Source organism: Struthio camelus, chromosome 7 (genome assembly GCF_040807025.1).
Source record: "Struthio camelus isolate bStrCam1 chromosome 7, bStrCam1.hap1, whole genome shotgun sequence".
Classification (NCBI taxonomy): domain Eukaryota; kingdom Metazoa; phylum Chordata; class Aves; order Struthioniformes; family Struthionidae; genus Struthio; species Struthio camelus.
Window position 1 is genome coordinate 43942749 of NC_090948.1, and position 25198 is coordinate 43967946.

Genomic DNA, 25198 nt, shown 5'->3' on the forward strand with positions numbered 1-25198 from the left:
CGCATTCAGAGAGATCCCCTCCAGAACGGAGAGGTGCTATTCCTGAGAGAGCTGTGTGCTGCCCAAGCCTGCACCAGCCCAGTGACCCAGCCTGCCCACTCCGAAGCAGGAGGCCCTGGGCCGGGGGAGGAGGGGGTGGGGGTGATCCCTGCCCCAGGGCAGACAGTTGATACAGAGGTGCCTGAGTCTCTGCCATGGTGCTGCCCAGGGTGGAGATGCTCAGGGCTGTGGAGAGACCTGGGAGCTACCTGTCCTGGGTGAGCTGTGTGTGAAGGAGGGCCTGCTTGTGTTGCCTGCCCCACTGAAAAGGCGCTACAGCACGCACAGATGGTGGTGCTGCAGGGCCGCAGCAGCATCACTGCAGGCACCAGGAGGGGCTCAGGAGGCACCCGGTCTCCCTGGACCTGGTATGGGAGCAGAGGAAAGCGGCAAGAGACCCCCCCACCACCCCCAGGGCTGGCATCGGGATTAGTGGTTTGTTAACAGCCGAGCAGCCCAGGGTTTCGCCTTGAAAGAGCCACAGCATTCCTACTTCTTGTCGTGCACTGCTGAGTGCGAGCAAACTCCTCCTGAGACTGCAGGGCTCACGCCCAGCCTGGCGGCAAGCAGGTGCTTCGGAACAAAACTGCCAAAGGGCAATGTTAACCCAGTCGGTCCGGCAAGGTGTTAATGAATTGCTGATCTCAGGAGTTGCCTCTCTCTCTCTCTCTCCCTCTCTCTCTCTCTCCGTAGACCTTCTTAGAAAGCCCTTGGTCTGCTAATTAGGGCTGCGCTCTGGAGCTGGGCTCTGTTTTTCCCCTCAGGGAGCCTGGGTAGCTCAGCTGGGAGAGCATCAGACTTTTAATCTGAGGGTCCAGGGTTCAAGCCCCTGTTCAGGCGGCGCGCGTTCCTATTTACTCAGTGCTTTCACCTTTGCACAAGAAGTGGCACTGCCAAAACGGAGGAAAGGCAGGGGGATCTGCAGAGCCACGGGGAAGCTCTTTGCATCCAACTCCTGTCTCCCACAAAAGAGGCAATCTCTCGCCTTCCTCCTAGGCAGAGCCTCAGAGAGTTACTCTCGCAGGACGCGAGCCTAACAAACTCAGGACGCCCCAAGGAAGGCATTCCGTAGCTCTGCCTTTCTGGTACCCTGAACAAGCAGGGCCCCTGCCCCATTCCGCAGCGGGCCCGCTTTTGCCCTACTCTTCCTTTTGCGACTGATTTCGTTAAAGAAGCTGTCCTTGTTGTCCTTGACATCTCCCACCAGATTAAACTCCAGAGGGGGCGGAGCCCTTCCCAGCCCCTCGGATTGCTGGTGCCTTGCTAAGGTGGCCCGCCAGCAGCTGTCGGGGTGGTTCAAGTCCTCGTGAGGCCCAAGGCCTGTGACTGTGAGGCTACTTCCAGCTGTCCGTAGAAGGCCTCATCCACTTCTCCTTCCTCATCAGGTGGCCTGTAGCAAACACCCACAACAGTGTCACCCATGTTAGTCTGCCCTTCGATCCTTACCCGTAAGCTCTGGGTAAGGACCCATTCCAGCCACCCTGTCACAGAAAGGACGACCTCCCTCCTCCTCCCCCCCGGCCATCCTGGTCTGTCCTTCCTCAAGAGCAGTTTAAAGCCCTCCTTACAAGGTTGGCCAGCCTGTTGGCAAAGACGCCTGTGCCTCGCTTAGCGAGGGGGAGGTGGGGGGGGGAATCCCACCTCTCCCGAGCAGATGTTGTTCTTCAAACAGGGTCCCTTGGTCACAGAAGGCAAAACCCTGTTGCCCACACCAGCTGCGCAGCCAACTGCTGACTTGCAGCATCCGTCTACTCCGCGGCACATCCTTCGCCCTCGCTGGCAGGACCAAGGAGAAAAGCGCCTGGGCCCTCGTAGTCCTGCCAGCTGTCCGCTGAGCTCTGCGGTCACCTTTGATAGGTTCCAAGTTGCCCCTGGCAGTGTGGTTGGTGCCCACATGGAGGAGCAGCTGGGGCGGGGGTGGGGCATAGTCAGAGGAGCGGACAAGCTTTGGCAGTCTCTCCGCACCATCCTAGACCTGAGCCCCTCCCCCGTCCCAGCAAGCCTCTCTGCCCAGGAGGTCAGGTCGGCAGGTGGGTGCCTCTGTCCCCCCTGCAGCAGGGAGTCCCCCACTACTAGCAGTCGCCACTCCCTCCGGCTGTTCCGGCGTGGCGCAGGGTCCCTCGGGCCAGATGCTTCATGTGAAAGCATGCCCAGCTCCAGGTGAGAAGAGACAGCACTAGCATTCTTCCTTGGAAATGTGTGAAGTTGCTCAAAGCTCATGCTGGCGACTTACTCATTAAAGCGAAGAAGCCCATCTGGAAGAGTTCCATTGGCGAAGGCTCCTATAGGCCTTGCATTGCTCAAGGCCACATGCCTGTTGTCGCCTTTTTCGCCCTCCTTTCCCTTGCTCTTGTTGTCGGCCTTTCCGACCTTGCTTTCCTGAGGTACTCGTTGGGTGCTTCTGCTGCAAGACAGCCGCCGCTTTCCTCTAGAGTGACCAATGCCTGTTGAATTTGAAGCCCCATGTCCTAGGGGAGCTCCAGAAGCTGTCAGTTGTGTGTCCGCCAGTGGAGGACAGGTTACTTGTGTGAGTATGTTTGTGAGCCTTTCTTCCTGGGGTGCATACAGAAGGGGCCCTTCTTCCTGGGGTGCATACTGTCTCAGCAGAGGGAAACGCCAAGTCCTGCAGCTGGCCCCTGTGAGCAGCGACCTGTGAGCAGCAAGGAGTGGGCAGATGTGCTGGAGCCCCAGCAGGACCCACCAAAGCAGCTGTGGCCAGCACAGCCTGAATTTCAGAGGCCTCCACCTGCAGCCCTGCATTGGGCAGCAGGTCGAAGGATGGGAAAGGCAGTCGTCGGCAGCAAAGCCAAACTTGTCCTCCCTGACAGTCAAGAGACTTCTGAGGAGACGTCTCTGCCCGTGCCTTTTCTCCGGCCTACTGACCAAGCCTGGGGCTACTGCCCCAGCAGGGCCTCCCCCAAGCCTGGCTCCTCGCCCAGCTGCCAGGGCCTTGTGCAGCCGCCCGCGCACCTGCAAGCTGCCCTCCTCTCGTCATCCAAGGGAAGCCCAAGGCTCCCCTGGCTTTGGCTCCCACAGTCTGCTTTGCCTGCCCTCTGGCTCAGCCCACACTGGCTCAGCCCACGCCGCCTCCTGAGAGACAGCAAGGCCACAGGCACATAGAGGAGCGCCTCGCCAAAGCCTGGCCTTAGCCAGAAAGCTCTCGGGAAGCTCCTGGCAGCAACGGTCAAAGAGAGCAGAGGCCCGCAGCTCCCAACCCCCAAACCAGACCCCCAACAGAAAGGCTAAGCAGGAACGAGGCCATTATCAGAGCACAGGACAATCCACACAGCCCCTCGCAGAGCGTCCTTTTCTTTAGCGGCTGACTTTATTGCCCGGCTGCATGCCCTTGGATGAGCCTGGGGGAGGCTCGAGAGCACGGGGTGGTCTCCAAGTCTCCCCTTGCTGGCACAGCGTGGTGCCCTGTCACTGGGAAGGCAGCGTCCCTCTCAGGGTAGGCAGTGCAGCAGGGCTGTAGCATGCAAGCAGCTCCTGCACAGCCAGCCCCGAGGTGTTCCCATCGACTCCCCCTGCCAGGGGCTGGGTGTCAGTGCCATGGCCAGCGGTCCTCAGGGCCGGCTGTAGGGATTTAGGGGCCGGTGCAGGAACCTGGAGTGGCCTGCTCTCCTGTCTCGCCGGGATAGCACTGAGCTGCTGCCCCCAGCATCCGGGGAGCCCTGGGAGGATGCCAACGCTGCCTGGCTGGTGCCAGGGCAGACCAGCTCCGACTGCGTGCTGGATGCTGTAAGGGGAGGCAGAAAGGTCAGCAGATCCACCCCACCCCTCTTGGTGTCAGAGCAGTGCCCCCCCCAACTCTCACCGGGGCGCAGAGGCTGTGCCACCCCCACCCTGACCACCCCCTGCCAGGGCCTGCCTGGCATCCGCCTCTAGCCCTGGCACCCAGGGCCTCGGCCTCTTACCAGTGCTGCGGCCAGCACAGCCGTCACACTCCCACAGGCCCGTGGTATGCCCCATGGCAGAGCATCGGCGGTGGGTCCCGCTGGCAGCGCACGAGGAGCACAGCAGCAGTTGCCATGGGCTGGGGAAGCAAACAGGCTGCTGCCCATGGAAACTATGGAAGCCCCAGCAGGGAGCGATGCCCGGAAGGCAACCAAGGACAGCGTGGCTGGAGAGAGGCAGCGCCCACAGAGCTTCCTGGCCTGGCCTCACCTGGCTGTCAAGTGGCCTGGCTGCCCAAGTTCTTGCTGAGCTCAAAGAGCCTGGGCAGAGCCCAGCAGCATCCTCCACACCTTGGGGGAGCCCTTGGTGCCAACAGTGTTAACAGGAGCGTCCCTCCTCTGGAAGCTCAGCATCCCCATGGGCGAGGTCTGTCCTGCTCCCTCACCCCCCAGCCCTTGGAGGCGGTCCCTCCACCTTTCTGCAAGCCCTTCAGACATCTGGCCACACTGCTCTGAGGAGGCTGCGAAACTGCTCCTGCACAGACTTACCCCTCCTCTTCTGCCTGCTCCCTGCCTCCCCGGTAAAGGCACTGGCTGGCATCGCAGCGGCTATACGTTTCGTATAGCTCTTCAAAGGTCTCCTCCTCCTCCTCCTGCTCCCAAGCCAGCCTTCTGCAGCAGAAGGAAGGAAAGGACATGAGCCTGCCCACCCCCAGCACCCCTGGTCAGGTCCAGGATGTTCCTGGTCTTCTGAACCTCCTCCTTTTCATCACCTCAGTGAAGCAGGGGACAAGACTAACGCACTAGGTCTTCGTTCTGTGCCCACTCCACGCCTAACGTTGTCTGGCTGCAAAATGGGAACCTGATCTCTGCCCTCTGCTCTCAACTGCCTGAGCAGCTTGCCTGAGAAGAGCTTTGCGGGCGAGAAGCTGACCCCAGTTGCCTTCTTGCAAGTCCCACTCCTGGGGCTGGGGCTGGGGCTGGGGCTGGGGCTGGGGCTGGGGCACCCTTGCAGGCAGGCCTGAATCCGCCTCTCCTGCAGGCAGCTGCTCTTGCTGGAAACACAGCCTGCCTGCAGGACTGTGGGCTGGCCTGGCACAGCTCCCTGGGCATTCCTCTCTCTCCCAGGCATGGCGGAAGGGAGAAAGGGACCTACCTGATGGGGATTCGGATGCCCAAGCGCAACAGCTCTGTTAGGAAACGGTCCCCGTCTTTGCACTGAGGGCACCTGAAGTTGCTGAAGCCAGCCCGGAGAGCCTGTCCCTGCAGAGGAGACACAACCAGCCTGAACAGGACACTGCTGCTGGGCACCTCCCGTCCCTAAGCCTAAGGGAGGAGATAATACCCTGGTGGGCCCTGCAATCTGGGCTGGAGTGAATGAGAAGGGAAGGCAGAAGGCCTACTGTGGAGGATTTGGCACAGCTGGGCAACAAGGGAGTAAGAGGCCCTGGGATTCCCTTCAGCTCTGGGCCACAGGCCCCAGGCACAGGAGCAGAGGAGCAGGCAGGCGGCTGGGCCCCGAGCCCCTCAGAGGACTGAGAACATCCAGGGAGGTCTGCTGAGGGGAACCTCTGCAGAAGGCCATGAGGCTGGGGGGATGAGGGGGAGAGGGGCTCCACCCTCCTCATGCCCCCAGAGTGGGCCCTGCACATATGTTCCCATGCCAAGAAAGGTGGGAGGAGAGCGCCCAGGCTGCCTTCCTTTGGCCTCTGGGTGGACATGCCTCAGGAGAAGCTTTGCATGATCACGAGCCGTCTCCACAGTCACAGCAACATCACCTTTGGGTGCCTTCAGCTGTGTCTTGCGCAGAGCAGACAGCCCGGAGAGGCGGGTGAGGGAAGGCTCTCCTACCTGGATGCAGCCACGGTGGAACCAGGCGTGCTTGCAGACGGGGCACACCATGGTGCTGTAGGAGGTCCTGTCCTCCACGGGCTCCATGCAGATGATGCACGTGGTGTCCCCATCCTGGTGCGTCTCCACTCTCTGCTCTGGGCGATGCTCCCAGCAAAACGACCTGGGTGAAGGCGGAAGAGGTGAGCGTGGAGGAACTGCGAGAGTCCTTCCGTGTCTCTGGATGAGGCTCACCTTGGCTGTAAAGTCCCTTTTCCCCTCCGCAGGGCACTGAGCAAAAGTCCCTTTTCCCGTCCCTTTCCTCCCAGCATGCTCCCCACCCAAAAGGGCTCGGCGTGTGCTGGCTGAGGCCTGGGCTCCACCCTGCCTTGAGAGGCCCTGGGGCACTCATGCCAAGCTGGGGGCTTTGCCTGCAGGGTGGAGGCCCTGACAGAGCCCGGTCTTTGCCAGCTGTCAGCCCTTAGGCATTCAGGGCAAGCTGAATTTGTCAGCCTGAATCCCCCCAGGGGGCTGAGACCAAGACAGAGCCCACCGGTTCTGACAGGGCTTGGCCAGTGCTGGCAGCAGGACGGGAATTTAGGCACGGCAGGCTCCAGCCCGAGCAACGGCAGCCCTTACCTGTGGCCCTCTTCCTTCTACAGACACAGCAGGACTGCAAAGAGCACAGCAGCCCCCCCCACTGTTGGAAGGGCCCTTTGGGGCCTTGGAGAGGAAGGGGGCATTGTTGGGTTGTGTGACACAACAGGCACCCAGGGCTGTGATGGGCATGAGGTAGCAGAGCTCCTCCAACCTCGGAGGCTCCCGCTCTCTCCCTGCCCTTGCCTTCCCCTTGCCTCCCTGGCCTCCTGGAGCACAGCGACCTCTGGGCAACCCCTGCCCTCCCCACACAGCCCTCCCTCCCTACACTTCCTTCCCCACACTACAAGCCTCCCTTGCTGAGGACAAGATGGGCCCTGCAATGGGGCGCCTCAGGACTTCCTGCATCCCATTGCCTCTCTCACAGCTCCACACAAAAGCCATCCCCCACCCCCCACCCCCCACAACGCCTTTGCCTGGCCTCTGGTTTCTGGGAGCTGCTGGGATACTTTGTTCTCACCATCCTCCCTGGACTTGCGGGCCTTCCGCTTCATGGCGGAATCCACAGTGCCGATCGGTCCCGAGAGCTCTGAAAAGTCCCTGCCTCAGCTGGGCTGGGCTTTCCCCTCCAGAGGCTGCTCTGCCGACCCTGGGGGACAAGCAGCACAAGAGTGTGACTCCAGCACCACCCCAGGAGCTCAGAGGCATGGGGACCTGCTCCCTCCCTCAGCAGCACCCACCAAGCCTCTCCGATCTCCTGACCCTGGCCTCTCCCCTTTTCTTGAGTAATAAGGACACTGACAGCAGCAGTGGGAGTCCCACACCAGTATGCCTCCCCTCAGCCCTGGACGTGCCATCCCTCGCGTCTGGCCATTCTGGAGCTTCATGCAGTCTTTAGTCCTCTGCGAGCAGGGCCAGGAACAAGCCCAAGAGTGGCAGCCATCTGTCCCCCAGAGCCCGCCCAGAGGGGAGGCCCAGGCATTTCTGACCAGGGGGCTGGTAAGGTAAAGGACTCCAGAGCCCAGCACACAGCTTTGGCCGAGTCAAGGTACTTCAGTCCAATTGTTCCTTGCCTCCCCTGGAGAGCCCTCTCCTCTGACCGAGGAGCTCCCAAAATCACCTGGGGCTGCGTTGCTGGACGAGGTTGTTCCCTGGCAGTGGCAGTGCTTGGCCAGCGCTGGGGACCCCTGGCCGTGCTGGCCTGTGCACCCAGGAGCAGCCTGGCTGTGCCAACCCCTGGCTGATAGGCCCTGCTGCTCCCCTGTGAAAGGATGCAGTGCCCCGCAGCTCTGCTCTGTGAGTGCCCAGTGCTGCCCGGAGCTGATTTTCCACCTTGGGCTATTGGGATCCACGTCTTCCCCGTCACGCCGCCCCAAAAGGCCCAGCGCTCCAGCAAAACAAACGCACGCACGGGAGATTGTGGTCGCCTCCCACAATGCAGCCAGGGTTGGGCCTCAGGCAGTGAGCCTTGGGCTCAATCCCTCCCCACAGAGGCCCCCCTCATCACTAGGGGATGTGCTGGCCACAGCAGGACCCCTCTGTTCCTCTGCCAGTGACCAACACAGACCGGGGAGGTCCCTGGGTCGCAACAACCAGCGCTGCAGCTGAACAGTTATGGCATGACCTTTGGAGACAGCTGCCCTGGCAGCAGGGACTGACAGGCAACCCTGACTCAGAGCTGTCCTCTTCCTGCTCCTCCAAAGCTCACACGCTGCTAAAGGCAGGGTTTCCGCCCCACCAAGGAAAGAGTCACACCAGTTTGGGGCCTTGGTTTAATTCAAGAGAACAAAACTCGGAGCGTGCTGGCACAGCTGGCAGTCACTGGTACCACTCTTCTGGCGTAGTTCGTACTGGTCCTAGTACTGGGGCTTCCCCCGAGTCCTAAGGAGTGAATAGGGAGGGTTCAGTGTGACGCACAGGGAGAAGGCACAGAAAAAGCGCGTGGTGACCTGGACAAGCATGTGCTGGAGTTTCAGTGCCCTCTGTGAGGCGATACCAACCCTCGTGTGCAAAGCCTATTACTGAGTCAGGCAGGCATGACATGTTGGACTGACCAGGTACTGACCCTCAGGGCAAAGTGCCTCAGTCTTGAGACTCTGGGAGGGAAGGATAGACTCTCTGGTTTGAAAAGGGAGAGCCAAACATCTTCTGCTACCCTGGACTTTCATGTCCCTTCTTTCCATCTCATTCTCTGTGCCCAGCAAACACTCTCTGAATATAGGGGTGTCGGATCCACAGCCCTAGGGCTTGTTCGTGGTGAAGCGTGGCTACAGCAGCAATGACAACTTGTCTTTCTCTCTCTCTGGCTGAGACCCTGCCCCAGCCCTGCGTGCATGCTCCCGTTTGTGCCCACAGCCTCTGCAATTCAGGATGAGTTGCAGGCATTTGCTTGGGGCCTCAGAGAGGCCCCTGGCATCGCGGTCGAACCCAGGTCAATTCCATGCTGCAAGAAGCCAGGGGACGCTGTATCCAGCCCCAGGGCTCTGGGATTTGGATCCCTGACACCTCTGTGGGCCACACCACTTGACAGGCCCTGGCCTTTCCTGTGCCTGGCACGCACTTACTTGGCCTTTGGTCTTCCGCCTCCGCCTTTTTCTCTGTTACAGAACTGAAGAGTGAAGTCGTCGTCTTCTCCTCTGCTCATTTCTTCTAGCAGAGGAGGGGTTCCCTGCTTGCCAGCTGTGCTTCCTGGCAGCCCCTCATTGGTCAGGCATCCTCAGTTGGGAACCAGAGGAAGTCGGCGTCAATATCTGGGAGCATTCCAGGACTCGGCTCAAGCTGAAGCACCAAGAGGACAAAACATTTTGCCTTGCCTCTAGCCTCACTCCAACACACTGGAAATTCAGTGCTAGACAAGCCAGGAACTACAGGACCCGTGCAGCCCCACAGACCGTTTTGCTGCCCTGGCCTCCGACACCCCAGTGACAGCAGCTCCCCTGGGGCAGAAACGCTGCAGCACTAACTGGAGAACCAGGAGAACTGCTTCAACATGCCGCAGGGCTACGTCTGTGTCTGAGCAAGGCTTTGCAGCAGTTGCCCTCCAGCACTTCCCACTCAGTCTGAGATCACTCCAGGCCTCACAAACAAGGGGAAGGAACAGCCCTTCGCGGAGCAGGAGCTCTGCTGTGCCACCTTGCCGGGGGCTCAGCAGGCCAGACCGAGCAACCCAAAGCACCCTTTCTGCCCTCAGGCTTCACCCTCAGCATCAGTGCTCACTGCCACTCTCGCTGCTCTTCCAGCAGTGGTTATCCTAGAAATGTGTACTTAATCACACAGGGTCTTTTCTTGACCCAGGGACCCCGTTCCGCATGTTTCTTGGCCTGTTCCCCACACTGCTAGAAAGCAGCGCCACAGCTTTGACAAAGAAGTTGCCAGCATGGGAAGTACGTTTTCCTTTCCTAGAAGAGTTCTTACTTCATCCACTCTGATCCATTTAACGTTCTTCTTTCTTTCCAGTTCAAGAGCCGCCACATCAATGACAGAATCTCCCAGGCATCTTGCCTCATTTCCCAACTGTTAAGCAAGGGAAGCAAAGAGAATGCATTTAGTTGGAGAGGCCACCAGAGGCAGTACCACTAAGCAGCCTGGAAGGCATCTGCTGACTCCACAGCCATCGTCAGGACATGCAGCCCGAAGTCTTTTTCCAACCAATTGAACATTTAAGGCTGCTTCTCTCCAACCACAGAAAGCCAACAGAAACCCTTTTCTTCTTCTTCCTTTTTGTTCTTTTGTTTTGGTTTTTTTAGAAGACTGTGGAGGAAGTCCTCCCAAACATTAGACTCACAAAACCAGACCTTATTATTAAGAACACTACTACTGACCATGCTCATAGAGGTAGAGTAACAAAAAAGACACACCCCCCCCCAACCCCCGCCCCAGACTCTGCACTGAAGGCAGCGGTTGCCTAAGTGCACGGAAGGGATGATGAATTCGTGCCCTCCCCACAGCAGATAACCTTTTTTGTCCTGCAGGTTTTACTGGCAGCTTCTGCCTCGTAGTAATGAGCAGGCAAGCAAGCCAAACAACAGTCACACGCCTCGCTGTTTTCTGGCAGCAATGCTCCTATGACTCGGAGACTTGAGCCACCTTTTACACTCAGCTCCTCCACAGGAGGAGAAGACTGTTTGCTCCCAACATTTTACAGTCTTTCCAGTACCTGCGCCCTTTGGAGCTCTTGCCTCTCTCTTCTAGCTTTCAGAGCTGCCGATTCCGATCGCTCTTTCTTACGCTTCTCTTCATGCCGGGAGGCCCAGCGATTGCGTTGGTCCCTTTGCAGGATCAGGTCGTGTATCTCCTGGAGGACCCCAGGAATGCAAGAGCATGCAGAATTCAGCTGGTGGTTTTTCTTCTGGCAGGGGGCGGTATTCTTACTGTAGTTTCTGCCCCTTGCCTGGAGGCTTTCTGTTAGCAGTGCTTTGCTCTAAAGCTCATCACAGCACACCTGAAAAGCCCTTCTCTTCTGACCAATGATCCAAACAACCCACGAACTGAAAAGGACCTCTCCCTTTTCTATCCTGTAAAAGCCTAACAGTTACCTTTTCCACTACAAGTAATGCCTGGCAAAGTGCTCTTCCATGTTTCCTGAGGCCACAGAAGTGAAGAGTTTACTCTAAAAATACCGACTCCCCTGCCCCTCGTAAGGATCCAAAAGCCATACTCCAATGTTAGAATGAACCCACATCAAGGGGGTCTTTTCAGAGTCAATGCTTGCGTAACTGGGCTTCTCTGCAATTAAATGTGACGCAATAATTACACACATCCATACCATGTACCTGTCTGGCTCTCTGATACCCTTCGCAAAGGGGAAGTTTGGTTTTGCGTTTGACTTGAGGTGTTGGTTCCTGCTTGCCTTTCTCTTTCTTCAAGGTGCGCCCTGGGATTGCTGGCAGCAGGCTGAAATACACAGCAGGAAGCGTTGGTATGAGCTCAGCAGTAGCTTGCTCTCCAGTTTGGGCTCACAAGCTCTGCACCAGCTTCTGCAGCAGAAGGCAACTGCGCAGCACAGTTAGGTGTAATCTCTTAATTGTGCTCAAATGAAAACAGAAGAAGAGGGCTAGTCCTGTGCTGTAACACTCAGGCGTGGCGTGACGTTCGCAAAGGAAAGGCCAGCATGCCCGGATCTATGCTTTCCCTTGACGTGACAGGACACACCATTCCCCTCAGATAAACACTTGCACCACTCAAGAGCTATCTGAGAGCTTTTGGATCCCTCCCCGCTCTCATGAAAATGTCTATAGACCCTGAACTAGTTTCATCAAACAGAAAGATCCTTTCATATACCTCTGAGGGGAACAAGAAAAAGATCCTGAACTTGTGGAGTCACAACTTGCCTTGAGCTGCCAGAAAGAGCTGTGCCCCGGAAGCAGAGCCAGGAGAGCAATGAAAGCAACACGAGCGTCTCACAAACACCCGCTCTGCATTTGCCATGCAGCAGGAAATCGTGCGTCCTCGTGGCCTGTGGTCATGGCCCTTCAAAGCTGACGCGTCAAAGGACACCTCTCACTCGCACCAGAACAACAGCACAGCCTCACCCTCATCCCTTTTGACAAGAGACTCACCCCACAGAGGGCTTTGCTCTCTGCTCTCTTTCTTCCCTCACTTGCTCTCCGGGGAATTGCTTTTGTACCGCTTTGCCTGGTCCATACTCTGAAAAAGACAGCTTGCTGGGAGGAGATGGTGACCTAAGAAAGTCTCTTTGGGGGCAGTAATTTCACACGAGGGGAGCAGAATCTCCGATCTCTGTAACTGGTCTCAGAGGCGTGACTTTGCTGCGGCCAGCCTGAAGATGCTCGTTTTGAAATTCCCAGTTTTGAAAGGGAAATGAAGCTTTGGCGCAGGCCAGCAGCCGCTTGACAGTCATCGCTAGATCATTTTTCTCCTCCAATTAAAACACAGTAGTTCTGTGGGGAGCTACGGCGTTCTTTTTGCCAGTACTTACAACTGAAGGTAAATTTGTTGTTCACGATGCCAATGGATTTTTCCTTATTATTGTGTGCCTACCACACAAACTCCTAAAGCAGAAGAGCAGCTTGCAACACAGGCTTGGGAATGGCGTGCAGTGAGAAAGCGTCCTTGCCCAGCGTCAGCCGCAACCTGTGGGGCGAGCACCACTCTCAGCTGCAATTGGTGGTGCAAGGCTGTTTGGGGCTCCTGGTCCATAACAAGACACCAGAGATTTGCCATGCTGGGGGAAATAAAGTCACAGGAAGGCCATTAGACCATCCCGTACATCCCATTGTGACCTTGGCTCTACTTCCCTCGAGATACAGACAACAGGAGAACCTACGCAGCTCGGAAAGGAGTCCGCTGTTACGTTACCTTTTGGGACCCTCTGATCACTGAGCTCTTCTCTCTTCACCTTTTTCGCTTGAATAGGCTTTGCACTGTCTTTCACAGCAGGTTTCATGGTTCCTCTCTGGGGCTCAATCTGAAGCTGAAACCTGGAAAGAAGGCGACGGCACCAGGTTGAAGTAGGAACGCGCACATTCCCTCTGCACTTTGCATTAGCGATCTAGTCCCAGAGGTATTTCAGAGGTACTGTCAGGTCCATAGTGTTCCAAAGCAGATGATGCAACACGCTTGCAGATTATTTGAGCAAACTGGGTGGCGCAGTAAAATAAAAGTCCAGCGCCTGGAGGGGCATTAGTCTGCCTTCCTGCCGTTGGATACCACCTCTAATCTCTTCTTTGTAGTGTACATGGAGAACGGACGGGTCTCTTTTCCATCGTGAACGCCAGACTTGCCGTCCAGCTCACCCGCAGACCCTCCCTGCCAAATGGCAGTGCCCCTGTAAGGAGTGAACTCCACCCTCTCGGTCGTTAATGGAGTTGCTTTGCAGCAGCTCCTGGGCACATGACAGAGCTCTGCAGAGCCCCGCTACGCAGCAGCTACCCTGAGGTCAAGAAAACACTCCTTCTGCACCCCAGGTCTGTAGCCCGGAAGGAGGCAGTCGGGAGACATTCTACTCCCTCGAGACTCACAGGACACAGGAAAAGGGCACCAAGGGAGGACTTGAATGGATTTGCTCTTTGATCCACTTTCTAAGAGCTGCTTTCCAGGTAAAACGCAACCCACAGGAAATACCAGAATTGATTTTCACGTCTTTTTTCCAATCTCAGCCCTACAGAAAGAGAATGAACGTTGGCGGAAAGTGTTGCTCTTCCATGTTGCTCCTTGTAAAGGCACACATAGTCCAAAGTAAGGAAAAGCATGCATGGGATGCAGGCACTTGAAAGAGTTAGTCTCAGGTAACTTTGTGAGTAGAGAAGCTCTTGCAAGTCAGCCGGGGGCTGCGGAGCCAAACCTACTCACTGTGGAAAGATGATGACGCGGCCACAACGTGTCTGAGAAGCAGCAGTCTCGGTGCCCAACAGCAAAGAGTCCCTCATCCCTGGCATCTGCAGCAGGGACAGAGACAAGTGAGAGGACGCCAAGGAAATGACTGCCTCGCCCACAAAGGCAGCAACCCTCTCTTCTGCTCACACTACGAGCTGGCTCTCAGACAACTCTCAGAAATTTTGCTTTCACTCCCAGTACTCCTCGCTTATAGAGAAGAGAAGTGGCACAGAAAAGTGAGATCAGCTAATAATGCTGCCGGGCTTCTACGAGGGCAAGAAGCACCAGGCTCCGTCCACGAGACCAGCTCTTTCCTGGCGGAAAGGATCAGGCAGGAGCTTTCACATGGACACACAGAAATAGTGTGTGCCACTTGCATTGAACCTGCTGGATTCCCTGCCCCACAGTCCCAGATGGGACCAAAGTGGAAGCAGCGTCAAAAAGCAGTGGGACCCCCCCGTGCTCTGAACGTCAAGGGACACCTTAGCGGGGAGAGGGGGCAGGCAAGTAGGTAGGCAGTACCGGGGACACCTGCCCCGTTCTTGCCCTATTTCCCAAAGGATTCAAGGTTGGGAGGCCAGGCTAGAGGGATCTTTGCCTGCACCCAGCACAGCTCTTCTGAGGTTCCTCTGTGTTGCCAAGACACTGAATGTGAGCCAAGGACACCACAGAGCGCTGGCCTTGCTGCAGACCGCGTCTAGCTCTAGCACCCAGGCAGGCTGTGGCAGGCCAGCAGAAATCCGCTCACTCGTCCTGTGAGAGAACTCCCACATGACTAGAAGCAGCACTGGGAAATGAAACACTTACTTACACTGAGAAGAGCTTTTGGCAGCTTATCAGGCCCATTCAGCCTTTTCAGAAGATCCTTGTAAAATCTCATGTTCACATCTTTCCCCTGGATGATGAGCATGCCAATGTCCTTCAAAACAAAGGCGACGTTCTCGCCTTTCTCCACGTAGTGACAGAAAAGATGCACGGTCTCTTGTATGCAAACCTTCACTGTCCTCTTTGAAGCCATGACGTCCAAGGCTAAGTCAGCATACTTCAGTGGCTCAATTAGTTTCTGGTCTAGCAAGCAACAACAACAGGCAAAAGAACTCACAGGAGATGGACCGTTCAAGAAACTGAAGCCAAGCTTCAGGTGCCCCCAGGCCCCCAGGCAATACCCAGCTTCGGAGCTGTCCTCTTGCAGCCTCTGGCAGATTTCAGACACAAGCTGATTTCCTGCCTTCTGGGAATAAGTTCAAAGCACCATGCACGCTGATGTGCCACACGTGCAGCAGGGACAGAGGAAGAAAGAATCCTAGCTGGCTGCTCTAAACACAAGAGCGGATTTCAGCACAAGCTGGGGACCATGGCCCAGGCCCCATGGCAAGGGGGAGGTGGCTAGGCCGTTGCAGCTGTGCCCCCGCTCTGTGCCCCCTGGGCTCAAAGAGACTCAGCTGTGCCACGTCAGAGGGGTGTCATGAAGAAGGAAAGCACAAGGACTGCACAACACATCTTAGGGTTATTCTGGTCATCGCCCCACAGACCCTCAGAAATGCAGCAGCAGCAGATGCCTGAGCGTTTGGTGCCAGAGTCCTGTCCCTGGGCGGTGCCAGACTGTCCTTCCCAACAAAGAGACGACGGGGTCAAGCCAGGGGAACAAATCACTCCAAACGCGGCCCCGAGCTCTCAGTGCCCCCGCCCACCAGCAATGATGTCACACTGCAGCCACCCTGCTGACAGCACTGGCCAGAAATTATGATAAACACGGTCATCGAACAACCTGCTGTTTCCATTTCTGCCTCAAGCTTGACTACAGAGGACTTAACCCACCTTCAATGGGAACAAGGCTGTAAGAGTAAGCAGGAACCCTGGCATTTGCTTTGACAAGGGCTGCTGCAGCTTAAATGCAGAGCGCCCGCTGATTAGAATAACCAGCGCCTCTCCCACCCCCCCCCCCCCCAAAAACACCAGGGATGTGGCCAGGCGTCAAGCAGGCCAAAGACAAAGAGTCTCATGTTAGGCAGGATTATGATCGGAGGAGTATTAAAAGACGAAGGCAGAAAGGGCCCATTTTAGAAAGTGCTACTTGGTTGGTTGTTTAGGGCGAGCTGATGCTGTTCTTGGGACCTTTTGAAGAAATCCTCATGACTTCTAAACAGCACTTGAGCGCACAGCCCCACTATGGCACAAAGGGAAGGAAAGGTTTTCATCTGTCCCCTTACCAAAATCATATGCTTTATCATCTGCGAGGCCGTGAGCTTCTGCAGTAGTCTTCGCAAGATGAAACCTGGGTCTCCAAACAGTCAAAAGGGCATTCTCTCCACTATCTACTTGCTCTCGAACGACATCAAATGTCCCCAGTCTGGGAATTTTGACACCCTGCAAGCAAAAGAGAAGCCAAAGGAGCAATAGTGAGAGATCTGTAGAGGGGAACATTAACTTAGGATTCGTCGGAGCACAGTGACAGGGCTTTGCGACCGGGCCACTCGCGAGGGGCAAGTCGGGCACTTCAGCAAGCTTTGGAGAAGACCTAGAGATTCCAGGTTTTTTCTCCTTACTCTTCTCTCTCAAAGGAAGATTTGATGAAGTAAAAGCCGAGCAAGCTTCCCCAGCTGGATAAGATCCAAGGGATTGCCAGCAATCAAACGACCCTGGAGAATGTCCCAGCGTCCTGTTTGGTCTTTGCACTCTAGCCGTGTCCAGCGCTTTCTCACGTGGGGCTATGCTCGATAGTTTACCCCTCTGGACAGAGGAGCTGCAGTGTCCTTCCGGGGTGGGGTTTCTGCTTTCAGAGAAGGCGCAGAATAATCGGCACGGGGTGCCAGGATGCCTGAAATCCTCGGGTTTGACAGGAGGAACAGCACACAAGACCCACCTTGCTCAGCAGCAGCTGCCGTATAATGTAGTCAGACACACAGCCCCAGACGGTAAGGACCTCTGGAAGGCAAGCGAAAGACACGTCATGCTCTAAGTCAACAGGCTCACAATCATTCTGCAGCTTCCACTACGTGGAGGAGGAAGGAGACAAGAAGCGCGGGTGCAATCACCTCTTTCCTCCTGCCCGCCAAAAAACACAGCCGTGACAGGCACTAGCAAGTTTAGGCTTTCACTTCAGACTGTGCCCTTCACTTGGGTACCAGGAGAGGTCAGAGCTGAAGCGGAGCCATCAGACATGTGATGGACAAGGGCATCCTGCCGTCTGACATCCACAGCGGGAAGGTGCCTCCGAGCTCAAAGCCAGTCCTGCCAATGTGGAGCCACAAGAACAGCCAGCAGTGGTTGGGCTCCCACACAAGAAGCCAAGTAGAGCCACGGGAAACTCAAAAGTCTCATGCCTAACAAACACATGCATTGCCAGCAGTCTCTCCAGAGCCCAGCCAGAGCTGCACAACACCTCAGCCTTCTCCAGCCAGGACTCCTTTCCGCTCCCTGGGGAAACTTGGCAATGGATCTCCATCCTAGTGAGAGGACGGTGCTGTGCCCACAGGAGTCCGAAGCATCTCCCCAGTGCCCCTCCTGCAGGGGCCATTTCCCTCTTATCAGCTCCTTGCACAGAGACTCTGTACGCCCGCCTGAGCAGCTCCAACTCCTCCACCCAGCCGCAAGCTCAGGGTGGACTATCACCACTGCGAGGCAAGCAACAGCCCTCAAGGCCAGCCACTTCTGCTTGGTGCTGCCCCAGGAAGGCAAGGCCAGAGCCGGGAACAGGACCCTAGAGCCCTGGATGGCAAACTGGCACCTCAGCCCTAAGGGACAGTCACGACTCCCCGTGCAACCCCCAGTCTGTTCTTATCACCACCCCAAGAGGTTTCCACCGCTTCCCACAACTAGTCTTTGAGTTCCTTGACAGCCCTCAAGAAAGAGCTCCTGAAGGCCTCACCTCTCATGCTGAGTGTGGGAAATGTGGGCATGTGCTGTGTCCTGTGGCAAAGGTTGCAGAAGTCCATCTCTGTTTCCCCCGTCCTGTGGCTCAGCACACGCAGTGAGAAGGAGACCAGGAGAATGTTTCTCTTCAGTCTCCTCCTCCTGTTCTTCACTTCACCACGCAGCCTCCAGCGCGATCCCACAACCTCCCCTCGCTTTCTCCTTTGCGCGGCAAAGCAGCTCCTCCAAAGCAGAGCAGTGGTGAAGAGCAGCCTCCAGCACCTGGGCTCACCCCAGCCTCGCAGGGATGTGTGGGGAGAGGCCCGATGGAGCAAGGGAGAGGGCAGCTCTCGCTGTCAGGCCAGGTGTTGCACTGTAAGCCCAGACCGTCTCACAGAGGAGCTGCAGGGACCGCCACGCCCTCGACCCTGCCAGGTGTTGCCCAACAATGGGCAGGGCAGCTGCCCTGGGCATTTTAGGGAGCCGACCCCACCCCACTGCCCCCTCCCCAGGGGGGCCACGGAGCAGGAGCAGGGAGCACAAGGAGCTTTTCTGGGGCTGGAGTTCACTCTGGTGCACGGATCCTTGTCTTAGCCCCAAGCATGGGGCCACTGGGCTACGACTGCTGCGGGGGGCGGGCGGGGCAGGGACACCACTGCATTGCACATGCCTCTAGCATTACAGGAGAAGACCATAGGATAACGCAGGTTGGAAGGGCCCTCAGGCGGTCTCTAGTCACACCTCCTGCTGCAAGCTATGGGGTCAGACCGAGCTGCTCAGGGCTTTATTCAGTCCGGTACTGGAAACCTCCAAGGATGCAGACTGCACAACTTCTCTGGGCAACCAGGCCCACTGCTTGACTGTCCCATGGTGAAAAAGCTTTCCTCATATCCAGTCAGAACCTCTCCCCTTTCAACTTTTCTTCACTGCCTCTCGTCCACCCACTATGCACCACCAAGAGCCTGGCTCTCTCTTCTCAGCAACCTCCCTGGGGCATTGGAGGGCTGCTGCGAAGGCCTCCCTGCAGAGGACGCCTTCTCTTCTCCAGGCTGAACAAGACCAGCTCCTTCAGTCTCTCCCGGACCATTTGGGGGCTGGCTGCTGAACTCGCTACAGATTCCTGACGTCTCTCTTGCATTGCGGGGCCCCAAACTGGACACCGTACCAACGAGGGCTGCGTAGCGGGGCATACTCACTTCTCCCCGTTTACTGGCCCTGCTCCTGGTCACACAGACCAGGGTGCTGTGGGCCTCCTCTGCTGCCAGGGCTCACTGCACACTCCCGTGCAGCTTGCTGCCCACCAAGTCCCCAGAGCTGCTCCCCAGCCAGTCAGGCCCCAGCCTGCATCGCTGCAAGGGGATCTTCCTTCCCACGGGCAGGACTTGGCATTTCTCCTTGCTGCACTGCACAAGGATCCTGTCAGCCCATTCCTCCAGCCTGACTAGGTGCCTCTGGATGGCAGCCCTGCCCTCGCACATGCTGACCCACCCCCGGCAATTTGGTGTTGTCTGCAAACCTGAGCAGAGGGTGCTCTGTTGCCTCCTCTGGCTTCATGGGAAAGGTGTTACACAGGGCAGATGCCAGGGCAGGGCCCTGCCATGCTCCACTTGGCTAAACAGGTGGAGACACCAGGCAGAGTACGACCCATTGACCAGCGTGCTCGGAGCCCCATCACGCACTCAGCTTTTGACCCATTTATGAAAATACCAAGAAAGGGGTTTGGACAACAAACGCTCCCCTCTGGAATTCTCTAAAGGGCAATACGAGCAAAGAGGAGGTGCCAAACTGCTTCACTGAGAGGAGGTGTCATGTAGGAGAGTGGTTTGATAGTAGGAAAGCCTGCCCACAGCAGCCTGGTTTCATCTCGCAGGCTCGGCAGTGCAGCTGACGGCAAAGATTTTTCCTTCTTCCAGGATGAAGTTTGTGGAGCAGACCCAAGGGGACAGCTAGTCATTAAACCCAACTCCAAGAACAGTTATTGCCTTTGTTTTGGTGACCTTGCGAAAAAGCCTCAGGAGCAAAATCCCTGTTTGCCAGGGTAGCCGAGGGCTGTTGTCCCCAGATTCTGGCCCCCAGACTTAGTCTTCACATGGATCCCAGTGACAGACATGGTGTTGATGTCACAGTGGAGGATGCGATGACACGGGTCACAAGGGCCAGGATATAAAGGCCTGCTGGTCTCTGGCTGGCACTGGGTTGCACCTCTGAGCAACCTGGTGAGGTGAGTGGAGGCAGGCGTCCGTCAGAGGGATGGCTTGAGGAGGGGTATGGATCAGGGGGGCCTGCGTGGGAGCGAAAGGTCAGCGGGGGAGACAATCCGCCTTCTCGAGTGACCTGTAGAGCTCAAGGGCTGTCAGCCTCCGGTGCCCATCATCAGCAGTGCCGCTTGTGCTGCTTGTCCCCCAGGGTCGGCAGAGCAGCCTCTGGAGGGGAAAGCCCAGCCCAGCTGAGGCAGGGACTTTTCAGAGCTCTCGGGACCGATCGGCACTGTGGATTCCGCCATGAAGCGGAAGGCCCGCAAGTCCAGGGAGGATGGTGAGAACAAAGTATCCCAGCAGCTCCCAGAAACCAGAGGCCAGGCAAAGGCATTGTGGGGGGTGGGGGGTGGGGGATGGCTTTTGTGTGGAGCTGCGAGAGAGGCAATGGGATGCAGGAAGTCCTGAGGCGCCCCATTGCAGGGCCCATCTTGTCCTCAGCAAGGGAGGCTTGTAGTGTGGGGAAGGAAGTGTAGGGAGGGAGGGCTGTGTGGGGAGGGCAGGGGTTGCCCAGAGGTCGCTGTGCTCCAGGAGGCCGGGGAGGCAAGGGGAAGGCAAGGGCAGGGAGAGAGCGGGAGCCTGTGAGGCTGGGGGAGCTTGGAGGGGCCGTGCTTTGGGCTAGAGCACAGCATGGTCTGGGAGAGGTGGGGGCTGGAATTGACACATTGCTGGGATTTCTGCGGGAGCGGGATGTGCATGGGAGCGGACAGGGACAGGTGTGAAGGCCAAGCCCCATACCCTGCGGGGAGGCGCTCTGACTCCCGAGACCCAGCGACAACCTTGCCCCGGCTGTCTGCCACCTCGTGCCCATCACAGCCCCGGGTGCCTGTCGTGACACACAACCCAACAATGCCCCCTTCCTCTCCAAGGCCCCAAAGGGCCCTTCCAACAGCTCTAGGCCTGGTGCAGCCCATGCCCCAGCAGAGAGAGGATGTGCTCTTGGGGGGAATCCCTCAGGGAGACTTTCCTTGGCCCCTCGAGAGGTGCTCAGTGCTGGTGGTGTTTGCTTGCTCCTTCCCTCCCTGCCTCCAGAGTGTGTGCTGTGTCGCCGTGCGCACTCTGACCCGGATGACTACGGGCAGATGTACCGGGAGGACGGCCTCTGCGCACATGAGTTTTGCCTGGTGAGTTCCCCTGGGGCTGCCCACAGCTTTGCCCTGGCACCCCAAGGGCCATGCGTTCACATGAGGCTCGGCCCTCTCCATGCCTTTGTGCTTCCGGTTCAGGGTGAGGTCTAAGGCGAGGCCTACTGCAGCTCGCCCAGCCCCAGCGGAGATGAACACTGCCTTGCCTGGCCCTGCTGTCTCTCAAGGCTCGGGACAATCCATCAAGAATGGTGCCTGTCTTACTGACCTGATGAGCTCCTGCACTTTTCTGTCTTCCAGTATCCCGCCAAGGGCCTTTTCCAGAGAGGCACCGACGGAGAGGGATTCTACCGGTTCCTCCCTGGAGACATCAGGCGGGTAGTGAAGAGGGCAGCTCGGAAGGTGAGGAGCTAGCAGAGAGCGAGGGCTGTGCTGCGGTGACAGGTCCCCCTCATGGCCTTCCCTAGCCAGTCCCAGGAGGTCAAGGGTGCAGCTTGCACTAGTGTCCCAAGTGCTCCTGCATGTGCTCCAGCGAAATCAGAAACGTTAGCCTGCATGTGCAGCTGCCTGCCTTGAGCCAGCCAGGCCCAGAGATCCCTGCTCCCTTCCTGAGGGGCAGGGCAGGTTTTGAGGTCCCTGACCGTGTCACTGATGGGGAGTGGGGGGGGGCTGCTGTGTTCTTTGCAGTCCTGCTGTGTCTGTAGAAGGAAGAGGGCCACCGTTGTGTGCCAGCAGAAGCGGTGTGCCCGCAAGTTCCACTTCCCCTGCGGGTCCGAACGGGGCTGCATCTCGCAGTTCTTTGGGGAGTACAGGTAAGGGCTGCCGTTGCTCGGGCTGGAGCCTGCCGTGCCTAAATTCCCGTCCTGCTGCCAGCACTGGCCAAGCCCTGTCAGAACCGGTGGGCTCTGTCTTGGTCTCAGCCCCCTGGGGGGATTCAGGCTGACAAATTCAGCTTGCCCTGAATGCCTAAGGGCTGACAGCTGGCAAAGACCGGGCTCTGTCAGGGCCTCCACCCTGCAGGCAAAGCCCCCAGCTTGGCATGAGTGCCCCAGGGCCTCTCAAGGCAGGGTGGAGCCCAGGCCTCAGCCAGCACACGCCGAGCCCTTTTGGGTGGGGAGCATGCTGGGAGGAAAGGGACGGGAAAAGGGACTTTTGCTCAGTGCCCTGCGGAGGGGAAAAGGGACTTTACAGCCAAGGTGAGCCTCATCCAGAGACACGGAAGGACTCTCGCAGTTCCTCCACGCTCACCTCTTCCGCCTTCACCCAGGTCGTTTTGCTGGGAGCATCGCCCAGAGCAGAGAGTGGAGACGCACCAGGATGGGGACACCACGTGCATCATCTGCATGGAGCCCGTGGAGGACAGGACCTCCTACAGCACCATGGTGTGCCCCGTCTGCAAGCACGCCTGGTTCCACCGTGGCTGCATCCAGGTAGGAGAGCCTTCCCTCACCCGCCTCTCCGGGCTGTCTGCTCTGCGCAAGACACAGCTGAAGGCACCCAAAGGTGATGTTGCTGTGACTGTGGAGACGGCTCGTGATCATGCAAAGCTTCTCCTGAGGCATGTCCACCCAGAGGCCAAAGGAAGGCAGCCTGGGCGCTCTCCTCCCACCTTTCTTGGCATGGGAACATATGTGCAGGGCCCACTCTGGGGGCATGAGGAGGGTGGAGCCCCTCTCCCCCTCATCCCCCCAGCCTCATGGCCTTCTGCAGAGGTTCCCCTCAGCAGACCTCCCTGGATGTTCTCAGTCCTCTGAGGGGCTCGGGGCCCAGCAGCCTGCCTGCTCCTCTGCTCCTGTGCCTGGGGCCTGTGGCCCAGAGCTGAAGGGAATCCCAGGGCCTCTTACTCCCTTGTTGCCCAGCTGTGCCAAATCCTCCACAGTAGGCCTTCTGCCTTCCCTTCTCATTCACTCCAGCCCAGATTGCAGGGCCCACCAGGGTATTATCTCCTCCCTTAGGCTTAGGGACGGGAGGTGCCCAGCAGCAGTCCTGTTCAGGCTGGTTGTGTCTCCTCTGCAGGGACAGGCTCTCCGGGCTGGCTTCAGCAACTTCAGGTGCCCTCAGTGCAAAGACGGGGACCGTTTCCTAACAGAGCTGTTGCGCTTGGGCATCCGAATCCCCATCAGGTAGGTCCCTTTCTCCCTTCCGCCATGCCTGGGAGAGAGAGGAATGCCCAGGGAGCTGTGCCAGGCCAGCCCACAGTCCTGCAGGCAGGCTGTGTTTCCAGCAAGAGCAGCTGCCTGCAGGAGAGGCGGATTCAGGCCTGCCTGCAAGGGTGCCCCAGCCCCAGCCCCAGCCCCAGCCCCAGCCCCAGGAGTGGGACTTGCAAGAAGGCAACTGGGGTCAGCTTCTCGCCCGCAAAGCTCTTCTCAGGCAAGCTGCTCAGGCAGTTGAGAGCAGAGGGCAGAGATCAGGTTCCCATTTTGCAGCCAGACAACGTTAGGCGTGGAGTGGGCACAGAACGAAGACCTAGTGCGTTAGTCTTGTCCCCTGCTTCACTGAGGTGATGAAAAGGAGGAGGTTCAGAAGACCAGGAACATCCTGGACCTGACCAGGGGTGCTGGGGGTGGGCAGGCTCATGTCCTTTCCTTCCTTCTGCTGCAGAAGGCTGGCTTGGGAGCAGGAGGAGGAGGAGGAGACCTTTGAAGAGCTATACGAAACGTATAGCCGCTGCGATGCCAGCCAGTGCCTTTACCGGGGAGGCAGGGAGCAGGCAGAAGAGGAGGGGTAAGTCTGTGCAGGAGCAGTTTCGCAGCCTCCTCAGAGCAGTGTGGCCAGATGTCTGAAGGGCTTGCAGAAAGGTGGAGGGACCGCCTCCAAGGGCTGGGGGGTGAGGGAGCAGGACAGACCTCGCCCATGGGGATGCTGAGCTTCCAGAGGAGGGACGCTCCTGTTAACACTGTTGGCACCAAGGGCTCCCCCAAGGTGTGGAGGATGCTGCTGGGCTCTGCCCAGGCTCTTTGAGCTCAGCAAGAACTTGGGCAGCCAGGCCACTTGACAGCCAGGTGAGGCCAGGCCAGGAAGCTCTGTGGGCGCTGCCTCTCTCCAGCCACGCTGTCCTTGGTTGCCTTCCGGGCATCGCTCCCTGCTGGGGCTTCCATAGTTTCCATGGGCAGCAGCCTGTTTGCTTCCCCAGCCCATGGCAACTGCTGCTGTGCTCCTCGTGCGCTGCCAGCGGGACCCACCGCCGATGCTCTGCCATGGGGCATACCACGGGCCTGTGGGAGTGTGACGGCTGTGCTGGCCGCAGCACTGGTAAGAGGCCGAGGCCCTGGGTGCCAGGGCTAGAGGCGGATGCCAGGCAGGCCCTGGCAGGGGGTGGTCAGGGTGGGGGTGGCACAGCCTCTGCGCCCCGGTGAGAGTTGGGGGGGGCACTGCTCTGACACCAAGAGGGGTGGGGTGGATCTGCTGACCTTTCTGCCTCCCCTTACAGCATCCAGCACGCAGTCGGAGCTGGTCTGCCCTGGCACCAGCCAGGCAGCGTTGGCATCCTCCCAGGGCTCCCCGGATGCTGGGGGCAGCAGCTCAGTGCTATCCCGGCGAGACAGGAGAGCAGGCCACTCCAGGTTCCTGCACCGGCCCCTAAATCCCTACAGCCGGCCCTGAGGACCGCTGGCCATGGCACTGACACCCAGCCCCTGGCAGGGGGAGTCGATGGGAACACCTCGGGGCTGGCTGTGCAGGAGCTGCTTGCATGCTACAGCCCTGCTGCACTGCCTACCCTGAGAGGGACGCTGCCTTCCCAGTGACAGGGCACCACGCTGTGCCAGCAAGGGGAGACTTGGAGACCACCCCGTGCTCTCGAGCCTCCCCCAGGCTCATCCAAGGGCATGCAGCCGGGCAATAAAGTCAGCCGCTAAAGAAAAGGACGCTCTGCGAGGGGCTGTGTGGATTGTCCTGTGCTCTGATAATGGCCTCGTTCCTGCTTAGCCTTTCTGTTGGGGGTCTGGTTTGGGAGTTGGGAGCTGCGGGCCTCTGCTCTCTTTGACCGTTGCTGCCAGGAGCTTCCCGAGAGCTTTCTGGCTAAGGCCAGGCTTTGGCGAGGTGCTCCTCTATGTGCCTGTGGCCTTGCTGTCTCTCAGGAGGCGGCGTGGGCTGAGCCAGTGTGGGCTGAGCCAGAGGGCAGGCAAAGCAGACTGTGGGAGCCAAAGCCAGGGGAGCCTTGGGCTTCCCTTGGATGACGAGAGGAGGGCAGCTTGCAGGTGCGCGGGCGGCTGCGCAAGGCCCTGGCAGCTGGGCGAGGAGCCAGGCTTGGGGGAGGCCCTGCTGGGGCAATAGCCCCAGGCTTGGTCAGTAGGCCGGAGAAAAGGCA

General features: G+C 58.2%; 2 protein-coding genes and 1 non-coding gene across 3 annotated transcripts; 2 read left to right on the forward strand and 1 right to left on the reverse strand.

Annotated features, from left to right (window-relative positions):
- The first annotated feature begins 806 nt into the window (after positions 1-806).
- On the forward strand, positions 807-879 carry TRNAK-UUU (transfer RNA lysine (anticodon UUU)). The gene has a single exon. It is a non-coding gene; the product is annotated as a tRNA-Lys (tRNA).
- Positions 880-3605: 2726 nt separating this feature from the next.
- Positions 3606-6036, reverse strand: LOC138067873 (PHD finger protein 7-like). Its single transcript, XM_068951180.1, has 6 exons — positions 6021-6036; positions 5787-5949; positions 5092-5198; positions 4485-4607; positions 3957-4075; positions 3606-3778 (listed from the first exon to the last, which is right to left on the reverse strand). The coding sequence occupies exons 2-6, from the start codon at positions 5871-5873 to the stop codon at positions 3606-3608; spliced, it is 609 nt and encodes a 202-aa protein (XP_068807281.1). The 5' UTR covers positions 5874-5949; positions 6021-6036.
- A 14014-nt stretch (positions 6037-20050) lies between these two features.
- Positions 20051-24492, forward strand: LOC138067874 (PHD finger protein 7-like). Its single transcript, XM_068951181.1, has 9 exons — positions 20051-20084; positions 20837-20928; positions 21190-21291; positions 21577-21701; positions 22157-22319; positions 22906-23012; positions 23491-23613; positions 24023-24141; positions 24320-24492. The coding sequence occupies exons 1-9, from the start codon at positions 20051-20053 to the stop codon at positions 24490-24492; spliced, it is 1038 nt and encodes a 345-aa protein (XP_068807282.1).
- The last annotated feature ends 706 nt before the right edge of the window (positions 24493-25198 follow it).

Bases quoted from the DNA above. Each gene is read 5' to 3' on its own strand.
- LOC138067873 (XM_068951180.1), bottom strand. From the start codon at position 5,873: ATGGAGCCCGTGGAGGACAGGACCTCCTACAGCACCATGGTGTGCCCC. The intron at 4,076-4,484 runs GTAAGTCTGTGC...TTGCTTCCCCAG, and splicing joins GAGCAGGCAGAAGAGGAGGG to CCCATGGCAACTGCTGCTGT. The intron at 3,779-3,956 runs GTAAGAGGCCGA...CTCCCCTTACAG, and splicing joins CTGTGCTGGCCGCAGCACTG to CATCCAGCACGCAGTCGGAG.
- LOC138067874 (XM_068951181.1), top strand. From the start codon at position 20,051: ATGAAGCGGAAGGCCCGCAAGTCCAGGGAGGATG. The intron at 20,085-20,836 runs GTGAGAACAAAG...CCCTGCCTCCAG, and splicing joins CCGCAAGTCCAGGGAGGATG to AGTGTGTGCTGTGTCGCCGT. The intron at 20,929-21,189 runs GTGAGTTCCCCT...TCTGTCTTCCAG, and splicing joins GCGCACATGAGTTTTGCCTG to TATCCCGCCAAGGGCCTTTT.